The following is a 19,079-nucleotide window of genomic DNA, read 5'->3' on the forward strand; positions in this document are numbered from 1 at the left end:
CAAGAAGCTCTCTAGCGCGGGACGGCTCCGAGGGGAGACAGCAGAGGGTCACAGGTGACACTTGGTACACCCCGACCAAGCTGCAGCGGAGCCGATACCCCGCTTCAACGGGGCATTTCAGTATTTCACCAGCACCAAGCGCCCGCCCGCCTCGCTAATACAGATCAGCGCTAGGATTTCACTAAAGATCTGTATCTCCCTCTGCTGAACACATGAAGGGAACAGCAGCCTTGATGGAAACTGCCAACTGGGTCTTTAACCTTCAGATTTGACAGAGTCCCTATGGCTTGGAGCTGCAGATGACATTTGCCGGGTTATGGATAATGGCCTTTACACACCGGCGACATTTTTTATTGACTTGTCTAAAGCTTTTGACACAGTAGCCCATAAAATGTCTACTAAATAACTTGCCTCATATTAAGCAGAGAAGGAGGAGACATAAAACATTAGAGATCTTAATCAGCTGAGCAAAGGGCTCAGACGGGAAGGGAGGCAAAACAAATTTCTCCTCGACTCTTTTGAAACTCTGACCTTTATGGTTTTAAAGAACTACAAAGAATTCTCGAAAACAGAGCCATCCCTTATTCCTGCAATTCAGAGATTGCCTTCTATCAGACTGTTGCAAAAACTGAAATATTTGGAACAGATAGGGAAGATTTATCTGTGTTACAAAACTAATGAAGACATTAGCTGTAACAACCCGCAGGCTTGCGGAACAATTCATTTTTATGGCTGAAGGAGAAAACTGAGAATTATGTACTCAATGGGCAAATTATTCAGGCTCTCAATACAACTCTCCTTCCCAAATATCTATGTATGAGTGTACACGTAGGCCAATCTGCAAAATGAGTTACAACACAGAGAGAACACGTGAAGAACATTTTATAGCTCGAGTGCTCAACCCATGCTGTCTCCCTGGTCTAGACCTCTGAAGCAGACTGCATGAGCACTATAAGACCTTTTTGTGCAATCAGTTTGGACACATCTATGAAAACGAGCCATAGAACATCATTTGCTGAGCACGTCTCTCCTGATATGAGCTACTTATTTCACCACATGGTTTTCTTACTGTCGACCCATGTCAACTGCTTCTTGAATTACTCAAGTTCTGTAAGTCAGGGAGCTGTGACAGAGAGAAAAGAGGTCATGTGCATCAGGTAAATGACAGCTTAAGGCACTAAGACGGATACCATAAGAAAAAAAGAAAAAAAAAGAGGCCTGTCAAAGGTATGGTGGATTATACATTGAAAGGGGTCATGAAAAACAGTACGTGACGATGCACAGGTATCCAGATTGCGTTTTTTCCAATCTGATCTAATTAGGCAGTAAAAAAAAAAAAAAAATCAAGAGGGCTAGAATTGCTAGACATATATCTACAATGTTACTTTAAGGCTTTCAGTGGCTTGTTAGAGGAACTGTCCCCAGTCTGACTCAAGTATTTGGAAATTCTCTTCTCAGAGCACCTGCAGCGCGTAGATGCTCGCGCAGTACGAAACGGGGCTTTCCAAGAGGACAGCCCCCACCACGCTGGCAGGCTGCACAGGCTTTGCACACTACACAATGCGACACCTTTCATCAGTTGGTTATGGAAAAGCAGTGTATGCTGCAAAAGTCCAAGTGGATATTATATCCAAATAAAAGGCTGGAATTAAGGGTTAAGCTACACTGTCCATGCAGCACTTCGAGCAGTGATAACCCAGTAAGGCTCTACAAAGATGTCATTCTATCAAGAAATTCCCTTGAATGAGCTACTAGAAAAAATGCAGTTTTGGAAACTCCTGAGGTGGGAAATGTTTTTGTAAACTAAACCACCACACTCTAAGCCCAGTTTTTATCCCAAGATAAGTCCTGTTGGTAGAGAAATATGATCACCATCACACTGGCCAAAAATACAGATTCTTTCAAATAACACTCAGTGCGCTGACTGCTTCCAAAGCTTAGAATAATCAGAACACCCGCGATGACTCCTGGAAGGAGTTTAGACCATTTGTCTTGTTCACTTCCAAACTATGGAATTTGTCCCACAGTTCTCCAGAGATCACGACTAGAAAATTACTGAAGACCCACAAACAGGAAAGAAACCCTTCAAGTCAAGCCCAGCACACAGTAACGAGGAAGTCCAATTACTGCGCGCCGCATCAGCTTCATAAAAGCTGAATTTTGAGCACTGCTTCATGTTTTCCCCCACATCCTTGAGAAGGATGCATAATCTTTGTCTCTGCTTTTGCAGACTGCATTTTAAATTCATACATTAATCTTGCAGCTTAGGCCCAAAGAAGCTTCCTAACTCCACCCTCAGCGCATCACGCGCTCGCACAAACAGATTCTTTCAATAGAGCAGAGGAGAATCTATTAAGGCAAACCTTGCTTTTAGCTAAGAAACATTAATTCTCTTCCGAAAAAGGCACGCTGCCTTCCTGGTCATTAAGATCACATCACTACTGTATTTCAGAGCTGAATGACAGGGCAGGCAAATCACCAGGGCGGGTGACAGCATGACAGGGTGGCTGCCCAGACGGCGCTCGGCAAGGAGGTGTCACTGCTCCAGGTACCGCGGGGAAATCCACGTTCCCACGGAGAATCACGGTCCCCAGGGTGGTTCTGCTTGGACATCTGGGGCATTAGCAAACCTGATTGATGCTGAGAGAAGCCGCGCGCAAGCTCGAACCTTCAGCGCGGCAGGACCGCGCAGAGCGAGGGCTGTGGAGCCCACTGCAAATCAAACTAAGCTGCTCCCATAGCAAGAGCAGCCCCTGCGCCTCGTGCATGCGGTGCAGCAGTGTCATTAGTGCTGCAGCCTTGCAGCAACGAGCGAAGGGCCGCAGCACTCCAAGCCTGGGTATACAATGTCATTCTATAATGCCCAAGGAGCTGGAATACTCTCCCCTGCTGAAAACAGCTATTCAAATCCTCAAGCATCCCTCTAGCTACTCTGCACCTGAATTACCTAAGAGCCCTTCAGGAGATTTTGTCTAGAAGCACTGAAGAATTAAAACACAGGGAGCTCCTTTTGCATCTCTTTGTTGTACAGAGCAAGAGGAGAAACAGCCTGACACAAGCTTTATGCATCTGGAAGGCCCTAACATATTTTGGAAAGCGGGAGCAAAGCACATGTGAAATTTTGCTAATTTTTATAGGAAGCAGCAGCCTTGCCGAATTTCTCCACAAAAGAATAATTTCTTTGGGCATGCAGAACCTGCTGGAGACGGGCAGGAGCTCCAAAGAACATCCCCTCCCTGGGAAGGACTCCGTGTCACCGAGCGAGAGAAGGGCACGAGGAGGAGACACCAACGGGGCGAGAACGCACGAGCAGGCAGGAGAAGGGTGAGAAACCTCTGCAGATTCGTTTGCTGTGGACTTGGCTCTGTTACTTGCTGCTGATGTAAAATTCAGGCTGCTGAGGGACCACTTATCCCCAGGGCTGGTGCTCTGTGACCAGCTGACTGCTGGTGGCCTGTGGGACACGGGGACAGGAAGAACTCCCACCAATTCCCTCCCCGTTTGGAGGTGAAAGCGAAGATCCTGCACCAAATGTGATTCATACCTAGTAATAAAATTGCCAGTACAGAGAAGTGGAAAAGCACCATTGGGAATGCTTAGGAAGAAACATGGCACCTCAGTGGAGACGGTCACAGACCCAGAGGCAGTGATTTCCTGCAAAACTCCAAACAACAGGAGCCAGCCCTGCCCCGTGTTGTCCCAGCCCTGGCCGCTTTGTCCCAGCCCACACTGCCAAGAGCTTGGTGAGTCAGCCCAAAGCCCCGAGTGAGGTTAGGAATAACCCCAACTGCTAAGTCTGATCCTGATCCTGGAACAGCCTGACCCTGCTGGAGCCATTCTGCTGTATCCCTCCCAACTATGTGCTACATCCACTCGCTTGTAAAACTCTTGGAAAGAGTCTTTGCCTGCATTTATGACTCCCTCCCGCCCTCAAACACCCACAAACCCAACCTGCAGGACTTGTGGGCCCTGCGAGAAAGAAAAAAAAAAAACAGCACGCAAGATGCTGCATCTTGGGTAAGACCTGCGAGCTCCATGATCTAATCCCTATGTGATATATGGGACCGAAGGGGTCAGCAGTGGCTGCTGGCAGGATTACAGCATGCAGGGAATAAAGCACTGGCTGCACTTGGCTCCCTGGGGTTCGCAGACAGGCCGACCCCAGCACGCACGACCCGGGGGAAAACGGCAGGAAAACGGGGGAAATGGCGCGGCTGGAAAATATATGGGTTGAGGGCATGACGGGATTGCCGAGGTAGAACAATAACAACTTCAGTCATGATTTATACAGCTAATTTGGGGATAAAGCACCGGCTCTTAAAAAACAAAACAAAATTACCTGATTTTGTATTCGGCAGTGATTACAGTTTATACTGCTTGATGTTTCAGCCCACTAAGCATGCCAATAGAATATTTTATTAGAGCCACAGACAAAAGGAATCTTTCCTTCTTTATATGCTCTTTCCACTGCCACAGATTTTATCCAGCTTCTTCCTCACCTGAAGTACCTGTCTGAATTTAAGAAAATTATTTCCAAAACCAAATACTCATTTCTCTTGTATAGGCTTTATTTCATGTTTATTGCTCATTTGTTCTGTGTTTAAGCTACCAAAATGATCTTCTGGTGATCTAAAAAGCTTTCAGAGAGAGAAGCCAAAAAAGAAAACCCACATACATCATCCACATTAGATAATAATCCTGAGATTTGCTTCTATAGGAGCAACTAAAGCACGGCTGTCTATGGTGCCTATTTGAAGCCAAGCCAGTAGCTGGTAATAAAGAAAAGCTCCACGTAGAGATGCACTAATAGGACTATTGACCACGACTGCATCCAAACCCAAGCTTCACAGCATCTCCTTCTATCACCACTACTCCCATTTTCTGCCAAGTATCCTAAAGAGTTTAACTAAGAAATCCACAGAGAGAATGAACTGCAATTCAACCTGCAAGTCCTTTTGAGACGGCGATAGTCAAGGTGGGCATTTCATTTTCCCCTTCTGCTGCTGAGCAAGAGCAGGAAGCTGCAGAGGAACCCAGCACAGAGGGAAGAGCAGAGGTTCCCAAGAAATGGGGCACAGGAGGACAGTACCGACGACGAGCGCTCCAGTGGGAAAACCTGCTCAGCTGACGGAGGTGAGCGCTGTTGATGACCTGCACATCTGTATTTGACGACACTGCAGCCTGGGGAACTCCAGAAGGTGAAGGAATTTTCTCATGCTACAATTTTTGGCAGCCTGAAGTCAGCCTGGGAGCTCACCCACCCACACAGGCCTCTGGGGGGAATTTCCTCCTCCCTTTAAATTCTCTCATCTCAACAAACAGAGGAAAAGTACATACAGAAGCAGCATTTCTGCTTAAATGCTATGCAAAATCCTGTTTGGTCTGTATTGCTGGTAAACATCAGCTGTTTTACCATTGACCGCCACAAAAAGTAACCAAAACATTAGTTTACATAACTGAAAACCCCCAGAGCAAGCAAACAAGCCAGGGCAGAGACAAAGCAGCTTTCTGAATTTGCCTTATACTGGTCCATCAATTAGTGCTTTGCACTGCTCCTCCTGATTCCTACGGGGAGCTAATAGAGATGACCAAACCAGGGTGTCCAATCTGCATTTTCTTTTTGACATATTGCTCCAAGAAAAAAGGTTTTACTTTTCCTTTATTATTTTCACAGCCTATGTGACAAACTACAGTATTTAAAAGTTATATTGCCTTTTTGCATAGACTAAATTAAATTAGCAAACAAGATTAGTTGAAACTGATGGAGGAGAAAATGCTATCTCCATCATACCACATTAAACAGGACAGCATTTTCACAGTACATATAGTAGAACAAATGTTTATCTCCCTCCTCTCATTTTTAGAGGTTCTGAAGTATTACATCTTGTCAAACATGCCATTTTAAAACGTTATTTCCTAAGCACTTTTTTCCACATGCGTTTGTGGCCGACGGATCGATCAGGTGTTCATTTGCGGGCCAGTCATTCCTACCAGTTCAATCACTCCCTGCAGTTCAGCAATCATAGTTAAATGCTTATTTTAATATTTATTTAGAGACTCAATTGCCAAGCATTAAGCAGCTGTAAACATATGGTTTTTTTTCAGTTTTATTCTCTCCCCTCCCCTCCATGCATTCTGCCCCAGTAAAAACACCATTTTACCTCTTCCCGACACATTCACCTGAAACCTCCAGACTAGCCCTGGCCCCAGCTCCTGCCCTGACACCCAGCACAGATTATTCTCCCTAGGCCTTCCAGGTGGAAAGGAATCCTGACTGCTGACTTGAAAAAAAAATCTGGTATTTGAGCAGCAACTGACCCCTTGGAGTTGGTGCTCTCAATCTTTCCCTAGAGCCTTTCACAGCAGCAGGAAGCACTGCAATTCAATTCTGTTCTTACCTGGAGTTTGCTAAACTTCAGTGAGATGTCTGTCAAACAAGTCAATATTTTATCCTTCAACTTCAATCCTTTCTTTTTTTTTTTTTTCCTTGCAATGCATCAAAATGCAAATTTGCTTTCTATCCTTAAAGAGTCACAGCTTAAGTAAAACCAATATAGAAAATGAACAGCTAAAAGAAATGTCAAACTACCACTTGAAAGAATAGCATCAAAATATCTCCAGAAGTCCAAAGACAACAAATATTATCAGAACATGCAGTTACAAGTACATTAAAACTCCCCAGAGAAAAGAAAATGCAGTTATTCACCATTTAAACATTTCTAGGCACTTTGGGTTCTTTTCAGCTGTTGCACACAGAGCATGATGTGGTTTCCTCCTGGAGCAACTCCCACTCTATTCACAAGTCTTTGTATTAGCACCAAAAACTATTTCAACCTAAACAAATAAAAGTCTCATCACGCCTTACCCAAAGACTACTACTTAAAATAAACCTTTTAACAGGAGTGCTTTACCCAGCCCAGGAAAGCATAAGCCCATCCACGGAGATTACAGTTGCAGCTATAGGAAACATACACAGCCTCTGCTTTAAAATATGCCACAGGTAAAAGCAGATAAAATTCCCAGTTTGATTTGGTACCATTTACAGAGCACCACTACGAGCCAGAAAGAACTATCACCACCACATTAACCTCACTTAAAAGCTGAAGAAGTTGAGATTTGCTCTGTTCCCTTGGTTATCTCAAACAAACTACGCTGTGATTTGCTTTTGTGAGCTCTCATCACCAATACAAGCACTAAATTATATCGCACAGCAAGAATAGGTTGACACTTGGGCATCATTATGGTCCTCCGGGGCACACTTGAAAATGTGGTTCAGATTTCTTCATTGCAAGCTCCAATCTTTGGGGGAAGTCAGAAACTTAGAGAGAAGCAGGAACAGATTCTGTCTTTGCCCAGCTCGCTCCTTCCCACCTACCTGCACAGCCGAAGGCGAGGTGATACCTGGAGGAAGGGCTGAATTTGACACAACACACGTTCGCCTTGGCCTCGATGCTCGCCACCGAGTTGTCCAGGTTGGTAGACCACAGCTTCACTAGAGAGACAAAGGAACAAGAGAAATGAGTAAACAACACCAATACTCATCTGAAAGGCCTAGAAGTCTAATTAGTTCACAAATGAGTGTCTGAAAAACCTCAGTTGCCAAGAGGAAGGAATCAATAATTATAAATGGTTAATTTGGAGCTGATGGCTAGTAAGCTTGAAAACTTTCCCAAGTGAGTACAGTAAACATTCTACACATCTCCAGCACACACCAGATGATGAACAGTCACCGTCCTGTACAGCCAGACGACTAACCATGTGCTACAGTCTCAGTGTTGAAAGCTCCTGGACTGCAGATTCATATAACCAAGAGCAGGACAGCTTAAATCCGGTTTATTCTTGGTCACCTAGCTGTGACCCAAAAGTTCTCCATTCTCCGAGGCGGAATTACTTTGTACAGAATAAATATACTTGACTGTATGCTTAAACGGAGCAAGTGGGAAAAAATTATTTCACTCTTCAAAAAGCTGGCATTGGCAGGAAAGAAATCAGTATGCTGGCTTCCCACACTGGTGTACTTTCTTGGTACAAAGAAATCCAGTGTTTTACGGGACTGCTATGTGTACATCAAATAAAGCGTTGTACAGCACAAGCTCCTCCCCGCAGTACTCCAGTTCATTCCACAGGAAGAATAACAGAAAACACAAAGTTTTCTTCAAACAGAGCCTTCGCTGCCCTCCCCAAAGCTCAAGCACTGTTTGAACTCCAAGGGGAAGCGGGCCTGGTGCTCCCCCACAGGCAGCCTCACAGAGAGCAGCTGTGAGGGCATCCGGCCCAGGTGACCAGGCCACAGCCCAGGAGGAGCCGAGGCGGCCCGGGCCGGCTCTGTGCACGCCCTGCTCCCCCTGCGCCTTGGCTGGCACAAAAGCTGCTGCTCTCCTCAACGCGTCTGAGGCAGGAAGCGGAGGAGGCCAAGGCTGATGAGCTCAGAGGAGCCACACGACGGCTGCACTCTGTAACCAGCCTCCCAAGTACAAACCAGCCTCTCAGAGCCGAGGTCTAAGGACCGTCTGATGTCTGTTTACTCATGGCTCACTTTGGAGGAGCAAGTAGCAGCAAAAGAGCAGGAATCCTGTTTCCTACTGGGCAAGGAAAATGCAGAACGATTGCTCTATCACCTCTGCTTTTTTTTTTTTTTTTTTTTAAAAAAAAAAAGGAACTTTGACAGAGAAACAAGGCTTCCATATGGATTATTCAAGGATATTCTCAATGATCAAGGAAGTGGAGAGATGTTTGTAGGCTTGTTCTAGTGCACCTCCTTTTTATCGTTCGTGAACACTGAAGAGCCAAGGTTGCACTGCCTGTGAGCCGACGCAGGAGAATCTCGTCCTTCGGGGATGAAGGAAACACATGGCTGCTTGGAGAATACTGAAGAAGCCAGTTTAAACGAGAGCGCGTGGGTATCTGTCAGCGTCTGGAATCACTCTAAAACATCCCACATCCATCACAACCACAAACACGGATGCATATTGTGTTTGCATAGAAGTGTTATGTGAAATGCAGTGAAAACAGCACCCACTTTGTTGGTGGTTCTCAGAAATGAAGCCATTCACCAGAGAGATATGGTCTAAACTCCTATCAGCATTTCTGGAAAATGAAAGAAACCAGCAGAACACCCCACTCCTGAACTAACAGCTTTGCAAACGTCACTTGAGACTATCCCATCTACCAAGCCAGGCTGGGGGAGGAACCACCCCCCTTGTGCTTGTGCCGGGGACGTGGCAGGGAACAGGGAGGCAGAATCCTGCCACACAAAACACGGGCATTTTCCTTCAATCAGCAGACACCAACACAGGTCTGGTCTGCTGCAGTGGCTGTAGAGGACATCAAGTTTATGGGCTTGACGGCATAGGAAGCAAGCACAGCCGGGTTGGAAGGGGACATGGCTGGCAGACAACACTGCTCACACAAAAGGAGTTAAACAAAACGGCCTGAACAAGGAGGTGCCATGAGCTCACAGCTCAGCGCGATGCTGGGCCTGAATCTCGTACCACACACTGAGATTGCCTTGGAGCCTTCCGGCTAAGCATCCATGTTTAAAGCTGTGTCCAAAATGCAGAAGACTCTTCTTAACACCTTCCCTCATAAATAACAGCCATTTGGTCTCAGCTATGTAGCAGAAGCTAACTGAGGGCTATGTTCCAACTTGGCTCTTTTTTTCTGCCTCTCAGCCTTCATACCGTAAGCTCAGCCATTTCATCCGGTGAACAGTCAACCCGTGTGTCCAAAGCCATCATAATACTCGTTACAACTGACAAAGATTAGAATCTACAGCAATTTCTGTGATCTAAATGCTGTGGAATACACTGGGCCCCAATTATAGCTTAGTCAGTGCTATAAAAAGAGGATATATGTGACATAAACCAACACATAATGAAACATGTCAAGTTCTACCTGGAGTTGTCCATTATTTTTTAAAAAGAACTGACAGGTTAATAAACTCTACCCTCATGAATTATACTTTATTTGCTGTAGTTTTAAGCAGTTTGCTGAGGCTCAGACAGTAATTATACAGCATGCAGATGTCTTGCTAGCACTTGGAAGTGTGTTGATGAGGCAAGCAGCCATCTGAGACCAGCATTCCCAAAACCCGCTCCCAGAGCATATGCTTCCTAGCTTTGCTGTTACCGAGATGCATCTCTCCATAAGACCAAATATCCTCCTCCCCTTGCCAAACAAGGAAGATAACTACAGAAACCAAGAGAGCTGCTAAAATGTCTAAATCTTTTCCAGGTTGCCTTTTAGTTGGCTTTTCATTCAGATGCATCAGTTTATACGTCAGGCCTCTACATTCCAGCTCTGTGCACAAACTCTAAAAGAGGGGGCAGCCTGTATTACAATAGCTGAAGGAAAACAAAACCTACTTAGAAGAGAATTGCTGCATTTTGCCTATTGAAAAAATACCAAGTGTCCAATGATGCCCTATCCACATGTGCAATAACTCGGCAAGTGCTCTGAAGAGCCGAGCTGAGCCATACTCACAAACGTGCCCTGAGGGAATAGGCACACACCGAAGCGCTCGCACTGCTGCCGTATGTAACGTTGCATGCTCACCTCTAAGTCAGAAACGGGACACTCCTATCCAAGGGTTCTGATGGCTGTACGTGGTCCTCAGCGGAGGAGGAAGCCGGGAAGCAGCACCAGCCCCTGCAACGGGCAAGCCACAGCCAGCCAGAGAGCTTTGGGTGACACCAACTACCAGCCTCCTGACTCACTGCTGGAGTTATTCTCAATTGCATCCATCCGTCTCACAAATTTCCAGGAAATTATCTACTCCCCTTAGCCAGGAAACTGAGCAAACAGAAAGCTCAACCTGATTTTAAGAGCAGTAAACACCTAAACCTCAAGTTAAAGCCAATGGAATCTGAAGGAGCTCAGTATCTAGGGCGAATTCAGCCTCCAAACAACCCTCTGGAAATCCTCAGCAAAGCTAAGCTGGAAACTCTCATCTGCAGTTCCTGGTACAAGCAGGGACTTGCAGGTTGGCCCCTGCCTACAAGTCCATTCTCCCTTTTTATGAAGTCAACTTTGCAAAGCTGTGTTGGCTCTGTAGGGTGCATTAGCCGGGAAGGTAGGGGTTAAATAGCTAATGTAGAATAAGCTGAGTCTTAGAGCGCAAGGACCCATGATAACTGGCGGAGTCCGGCTGTCCTGCTCATGGCAGGGGCAGAACCCTTGATAGATGGCAGGGTCAGGATGCCCTGCTCATGGCAAGGTCTGGACCCTTGATAGGCGGCGGGGTTAGGGTGCCCTGCCCTCAATCAGGATGATAGAAGGGCTGCTTATCCAGATGTTTTAATTCAGCAAAATAGATAACATTAACAAGAATGCAAAACAGGAAAACGGGAAGGGGGAACACTCTTGGGTAAGAACGGTATAAAAGAGGGACGCCCGAAGTGGTCGGGGTCCGTGGTGTGACCCTTGCGTGGGAAAGCCGGACCCCAGCTAGCTGGTAATACTTATTATCTTTCTCCTATTATTAAAAAGCACAATATATCGATGGTGTTTGCCTCTTCCTCCGTCGATTCGAAAACCGGACCTAACAGCTCCACTGATTCCAGGGCTACCACAAAGGAAAAGAGAAGGTGCAGCATTAGAACTGGTGCTCTTATCTCCTCACCTAGGCAGTTCAGAAACCATTTTCCATAAGCATAAGGAAAGAGATGCATGCACTGTCAACATGGCCCCAGGCTTTCACGGGCTCCTGTCCTGCCGCACCATTCCACTTGCAGAGGCTATAGCTTACAGAAAACACATAAAACCAGGATTCTTCTTTTCAGGTAAACTTGTCGGTTTTGCTTGCATCTCCATGAGCTTCGGAGAGCTCTGGAAACAGCCCCAGAACAGGAGATAAGTGCTTCACCACCTTACAAGCAACCTGTCAAATAACATCCTTCGGGCCTCCCCAAACATGTCTTTGCTCCAATGGAGGTTTAAATTCTACAGTTTCAACCACATGGTCTCAAACAAATATTTTGTTCTCATTTGCCAACTTTACTCTGGCTATTAAGGTACATCGCCAATGCAGAAGAGCAGCAATATTGGGTTAAAAAAGCAGCTGTAAGCCACTAGCAAAGTGCCAGTAACTTTCCCCTTTCACAGAATTAAAGATTCTTTTCTATTCAGACAGCAGAAAGTCATTTTTCTGCTACTTAAATAAGAATTACAGCTTCTGCATTTACAGGCATATAAAGGAACTGAAATTATGGCTATGCAACTTCCCAAGATGCTTGTAGCACAATTAAACACTTTAATTTTACTTACCACTATCTAGCTGGCGTGCAGCTTTGCATCCCTATAGACATACTCAACTACCTTTGCTCCTTTTAAAGGGAAGAGCATGACAACTACAGATAAAAAAAGAGACTTTTACTCCAAATACCTACTGTGTTTATACAATAATGCTTTTATGCTCCCATTATCTGCTATTAAACTAAGAAGATTTGCCACAAATAACCATCCTGTATTATCTTCATTTATTGAAGAGGATGAGATGGGACCCAAGGCTGCTGCTTCTAACTATATCAGAACCATTTTCTCCCCAGTTGCCCTCCATTCACTAACACCCCCTTTGCTGTTCCTAGGCCCTGGGAGCTCAGGTTGCGAAGCTCTGATGACAGGATTATTCATCCACAACCACCTTTCCCAATACATGCCTACGGAGTGTACTAAGATCTTAAAAATGAGTCTCTAGCTTGGAGAAAAAAACACAAAAATTAAAAAAAAAAGAGAAATAAAGGAGAGAGAGGCAGATACACACGCATCCAGATAGAAAAATAGTTGCTTTTTTGCTAAATTCTTTTTGATCACTTGAGAGGAATGTTTTATATCCCTGCTTTTCAGGGAAGGGCAGAGAGTTTTGCTAGTAGTTCAATTCACACCAAACTCCCAACATTGAAATGCTTTGCCAGCGAGCCCACTGCAGCCTTCCACAAGCAGAGAAATAAAAGAGAACAGAAAGTGCACACAGACCTCGAGCTTCCCAACTGCTGCATCTTTACGGAGGTAAAGGGGAGAGTCACTGCTGCGTACCTGAAAACTCCCCCAGATAACATGCACACGTAACCAGAACGACAAGAATCAAACTGGGACACGTCAGGGAGCTGGTTGGGATAACTCCTCACAGGTGGTATCTATTTCCATATGTTTAGTTCCTTCAGTAAGTTCATTGCAATAGAATTTGGACACTATAACATGACTTTAATCCAAAAATTTGCTGCTATTACTCTTATAAAGTCTTGTAAAAGCTGTGACCAATTCCATACACTTTCACACAGGATTTCACTTGTCACTAATGTCTTTTACACATGTAAATCTCAGTCAAAATACAGTAGAAGGGATGAAATGTTCCAGACAAGTTTTATTCACCAAAACCAATACTATAAAACATGCATCTTGAATTGAAATGCAAGTTATGCAGATTAGCAGATGTTATTGTAATAATTTGAGTAAACATTGCACTTTTTAGAAAGTATTAATGAAGAAATAAACAGTTAAATTAGAGGAGTTTTGCTTGCACCGCTGGACAACTTCTTCACATAGGTGCAAATCTATCCGTAAGAGAAACTCTTTTTAAAAAACAGATAACACGAGCGGGGAGCAGAGTGATGAGAACGTGCCTAGTTACAAGGTAAGCAGTCTCTCTTGTGCATTTAATTGCACAGAAAACACTCTTTGACTTCCACCAAATAGCAGAAAGCCTCAAAGAACACTTTTAAACCTCCTTAAATATAAAATGATCATTACAGATACACTTTTGTATATGAAATTACCAACATCAATGTATTTGAGAAACACTAATACAGCTTTCTTTTGAAACAGAATTTAAAAGCATTTTAGTGGGAAGAGGCTTGCAAGATTTAATGTTTATGAAAAATTAATTTAGCATTTCAAAGCTAATCATGAACATCTCTGTCCAGAGCTGTGCATCCCATATGGGAGAGCTGATCTCCACTGCCTACAGAATGCAAAAGCTCTTGCTGCAAAGTAACTCTAATTTGATATTGTAAATAAATTACAAGTATAATCTTGTTTTCTAAGGATGAGGAATGCTACACGTTTCTTAGTGCTATCTTTTTTTTTTCTTCAGAACTTTCCTATTTCTTCCTAGAGAAGGAACATTTCTCAAGCAGCATGTTATAAACTTCCTTAAGTTCTCCAAAAATCCTGGGGTGAAAGGACCCCCTTTCAAAGGCCCCAAGGCTTTAGCTCAACAAGCTTTACTAATGTTAAAATACATTTTGCTTTGTTTAGTCCTCTGGAAAATGCTAGCTAGAGCATATTAGCCCCAAGACGCAAGTATCACACCAAGAAATCTTAATCCAAACAAAGACTCGCTGAGTGCTGAACAGTTCAGTAATATCTTGACGTATTAGTACATCAGCTACAAGTTTGAAGGCAGCTGAGGAAATCTGAAACAGCTACATGAAACATCACCTTTTTCATCTCTCAAAGGGAATTCACAAAGTGCAGAGACTAAGAATGAAAAATACCTTTTGCATCATCAGAGCCTGAAGCCAATAGCTTAGGGTCCATCAAGTTAAAGTCAACGCTCCAGCACCTTTTCTCATGCTCCTGTTTACAGAAACAAGAAAAGTATTAAAATATACAGTGAGCTGTAATTTGATAAAATAGTAAACACAAGGCAAATACTGTTAGGCATAAATTGTCAGGAGACTCCTGCTCAGAGAGGCGTCCTCCATTTCGCAGGTCCTCAACACTTTTCTGTTTGAGTTGCTGTTGTTTCACTGTGTGCTGCTTCTTGCTCCAATATGAGATGGCTGCATCCCCTAATATTGCTACGATGCCTGTTCTAAGCTGCTTCAAACACCTCCCCTCTGAAAACCTCTCCTTCCTAAAGAGGTACTAAAAATTTCGTGCCTAACCCTGTGTTTTTCCACTGTGAAGCACAAGCCTGCACGCCCCCAAATCCCTGAGGAGCGGGACCTGCTACCAAGACACATCCCACATGGGATGCGCTGCATGGTACGAAACCCGAAATTCAAAGGTGTTGGGTAGTGCCTTTGCACAGGCTAGCAAGCTGATGGTGTGAAGAGCTGGCCAGGACGAGATAATTAAAAGACTTACAAAACATGCGAAGCAGATGCCAGCATACATTCCTCAATCCATGTAAATCCAAATAAAAATAATCAAGTAATTTGATAGGAAGCAAAATTAGTTTGCTTTAACACAAGCAACAGCTGGTCCTCTCTAGGTTCATTATTCAGCTTCATAAAGAAATGCAAAACACATTTGAGAGGAAAATAGACAAGACTTATTTTGTCCAGTACAATTTATTTTCAACTGAGACATGCAAAGGATTAGGGAAAACAAGATTACACTTATGGCTAAAACACAATTAAAAAAGTAAACAAAGGCTTAAATAGGAACTAAAAACTTATATTGGACTGTCAAGATAAGGGAACGAAGGGCTAATTTGTTGTTTGTTCATTACTACCAAACAGCTAAACATACCACGTCCTGGACACATTCCTCTGCAGTGCTTCCAACCCTTCCTATCCATTGATTACCTCTGCTTCCAATCTCCTTGCTCTGAACACAGGCCTCTCATAAATCATCACATAAAAGTTGTATGTAGAACAATTCCTGTGACAAGGTGCCCCCACTGAACATTACCATACAATAAAGTTATTCAGACAATAAATGTGCCAAATAGGAGGGGTACCTGTTTCATCTCGTCCAACCTGAAACCTGTTGCTGGCCTAAAAGCAACATCTTAACCACTGTCCCCCAACCACATGGTGCAGGCAGGGGGAAAACGGCCCTGTTTACTGACTGCATCTTACCTGGTACACCTTGGATCTCTGTCCCGTGAACCCATCCCACAGGATGACAGTGCCTTCATAGTCACTGCTGGCTAACAGGTTCTTGTGGTAACTACTCCAGCTGATACAGCTTCAAAAGAGAAACAGCCCCGGTCAGTCCCAAATTAAACTACGGCTTACAGCAGAAAAATCATTCTTGTAACACGCCAGGCAATTATTCCTAAGTATGCAATATTTGATCAGTTATCCCATTGAAACAGTAAAGCAAAGACAAAACCAAAAGCCAACAGAAACATGGCAAACCTTCCCACCCAAAAATAAAGTGTTCATTAGCCTTAACGATAGTTCAATATAAATAAAAAGCTAGGCTTTATTTTTTGATACGTTCCGCTCTTTATACTGCTATTTTGCTGCTTCTTGAATTCTGTACAAGTTCCCACAGAGAAGTTGTGTTTTGACTTCTTAATCTCCCTCCAATAGCTACCACTTTTATTACCACCACCACAATAACTACTTACCTAACAGGAGCTACACATGCAAAATACACAGCTATGTGGGTGGTGAGTCAATCTCTCCATCATTCTCCCCCTGACACACGTGCATGTTCTAGGCCTACGTGCAAGAATCAAAGTTTGGGACTTGTGACAAACCCAGTTTTCTGTAAGCAGGGGAAGCTCCCCTTCCCACCCAGGAGAAAACAGCAGCTTGTTGGCAGTGCACAGTTTAGGAGATACTTCTGGCAAGGAGCTACAAAGCAAATTCATGTGTTTGTATTTTAAACTGTGCACGTTGTTATGTAAAACTCGTTGACAACTGGAACAATCAACTCTAGCCCTTAAAAGATGAAACACGAATAATGCTGACAAGTCCCACTCCCACTATTCTGGCAATGTGCCTCCAGTCTGACTCCTGACAATGTGACAGAGGCAGGAAAATTTGTAATGGTTGTTGGCCAGTTCTGGGGCCATCTGGCACAAAAGCAGGGCAGTTGGTGTCAGCTGTGATGCACGTGGCAGGCCCAACTTGTGGCCAGACGGGCAGATCCAACTTGTGCAGGTCATCAAACAGCTCTAATACAACTAGATCCGGGCAGTCCTAGGGCCGGTTTTAACCAATAGCCTAAACTAGAAGTTAATGATTCTGTAACTCTTCATTAACCCTTTGACTGATGTAGCTACAGATTAAAATATTATGTAGGAACGTGGGATCACTTAGGAGTACTTTACCTCTGAAATGTATTCGTTTCGTTATGCATTTGAAACCTTCTTGTTTTTTCCTCTTAGGAATAAATCCTTTACATGCACAGGGGAAGAAAAATCTCTTCCCTTTGTTACAGCACTTAAAATATAGTAGCCCTGTTCTTTAATTAGCTGTTATTCTGCTCCAAGTTCAAACTTAGCTCCTACAGGGTGTCTCTGTAGCCACAGGGGAGCTTAGCACCATTAAACCCTGCTCAGAGCTAAGTGCTCCTCAGCCGCGGGGCCATCAGCCTTGGTGGAGGTGCCCAAGCAGCCAGCTAGCAGGACTGACCGGAGGCGAGAAACCCAACTCCTTGAGGTGAGTATGCATAAATAGGCAGAGGGAAGGACATCAGATGGGTGCCTGCACCTATAGGAAACTTGACTAAGTGATTCCAAAGACTTTCAGCTCTGACACCCTCTGTAGCCTCCAAGTAGACTTTGCAACCCTGATCACAACCCCCCGAGCTCTGCTGCTCAGTTTTCAGCCCACCTCACTGCCTGCTCACAGTCTGTTAAGTTACCATTTTTGATAGCAGTTGGTTGTAAAAAAAGTGATACAGCTCAGAATTGCATGCTAACCCAACTACCCTTAGGTACCCTCAGAAAGGCAGGCCCAGAAATGCCTAGCAGCTTCATCCACAGAGGCTCAAGTGGTCCCCTGAGGGCTGACCACAGCCAGCAGGTACTGCCCACCAGCACTGTCACAAAAAGGTTCCAGTAGTCCAAAAATATCTTGCCTGAAGCTCCACCTCCAGAAGAGCAGCCACTGATGGAAGCAAAAAGTGCTTCAGAGACCTAGAGCTGCACCACAACTGCGTTCCAACCACAGGGCTGGGGAGGAATGGGTGCACTAGACACTGACCAGTTTAAATCTGTTCCTCCCCTTCCCTGGTATCTCCACTGAAGGACTCCAATGTAGGCAGAGCTAAACCTCAGAAAAACATGCCTTTATCAGCAGAGTTAGAGAATACGCCAGGTAGCAGCAGGAAATGGAGAGTCCTAGAGAAAAAACAGACATGATGGTGCCACTGTGACCAATTCAGGGAGAGATGTTCTGTGCTAGGAGAGCATAAAATCCATATCTGAATCACAGACATGAACCGGACATTGCAAACTGAACTGCAAAGATAGTCGTATAATTATACACACACACACAGATATAGTCAAAAAGCAAAAAATGAAAGTTAGGAGTTACCAAGCAGGCAGAAAAATGGAAAGGACCAAGAACTTAAATAGTGTTGACATGTGACGAATCTAAGGATTTTTAGAAATGCCATCTTTGTCAGGAGAGGAAACTCATATCAATCAGCACAGATGGCGAAGATGAACTGCTTCTGCACCTCTGTTTCGTGGGGTATCGCTAGGATTATGCTAACAATTTGTATCACTTAAGCCTGGTAGTGCTAACAAGGGGTTAACGCTCCCTTGGAAAGCATTTGCAGATGGAAAGAGAAAGGAAAAACAAACTGACAAAGGAAAAATGTTTAGGGATTTGCAGCAACTAAGTGGTTCAATTAACGCCTTTTTAAGTCACAGACACCGTAAGTCTTTCATTTTTAAGGAACATGATTAATGTTCCTTAAGGTACATCATAAGACAAAACCAATCCCATTCTACCTCTGACTCCTCATGACCACCCAGCAGCTCTTTACAACTTCTCAACCTACAGCGTTCTCCGTGGTAGTGCAATAACTCAAGGGTCTTCGTACTTTAAATCCTCAAAGTAACTTTTGGCAGGGCACAATTCTGGGTTTAATGAGATAGATGTGAGCTCGCTCTCCTCTTACTCTTCCAAATTGGATGATACTGCCTCTCATAAAGGTTGCAAAAAGATTAAGTCTTTTTGAACACCTCTGTCTGGACCTTGGTCTCATTCTCTGCCAGATACGATGACACAGCCCTGAAAAAGCACTTTTTTGTGCTTAGGACATAATAATGCCTCTTCCACGTGCATTTGGTCTACAAAGGACCTGGGTTGTTCTGGTAACCCAGGAGGGTAGAGGCCTTTTTAAGCTGTTATCATGAGTGACTACGGGCTCAGTGTCCACGGAGG

At 44.3% G+C, this 19,079-nt stretch overlaps 1 protein-coding gene and 1 long non-coding RNA gene across 2 annotated transcripts in view; one reads left to right on the forward strand and one right to left on the reverse strand.

Annotated features, from left to right (window-relative positions):
- The window catches only part of LOC148594670 (uncharacterized), a 372,746-nt gene that overhangs the window by 158,222 nt on the left and 195,445 nt on the right, over positions 1-19,079 (forward strand). The window lies entirely within an intron of this gene.
- COP1 (COP1 E3 ubiquitin ligase) overlaps positions 1-19,079 on the reverse strand; it is a 114,908-nt gene that overhangs the window by 42,963 nt on the left and 52,866 nt on the right. Inside the window, exons 13-15 of the mRNA XM_088524863.1 lie at positions 15,807-15,915; positions 14,493-14,574; positions 7,376-7,492 (exon numbers count right to left, since the gene is read on the reverse strand). Coding sequence (XP_088380989.1) covers positions 7,376-7,492; positions 14,493-14,574; positions 15,807-15,915 — 308 coding nt within the window. The remainder of the gene's footprint in view (positions 1-7,375; positions 7,493-14,492; positions 14,575-15,806; positions 15,916-19,079) is intronic.

The sequence above is a fragment of the Tinamus guttatus genome, unplaced genomic scaffold (assembly GCF_059628265.1).
Source record: "Tinamus guttatus ecotype Peru unplaced genomic scaffold, ASM5962826v1 Tinamus_guttatus_pri_ptg000215l, whole genome shotgun sequence".
NCBI lineage: Eukaryota > Metazoa > Chordata > Aves > Tinamiformes > Tinamidae > Tinamus > Tinamus guttatus.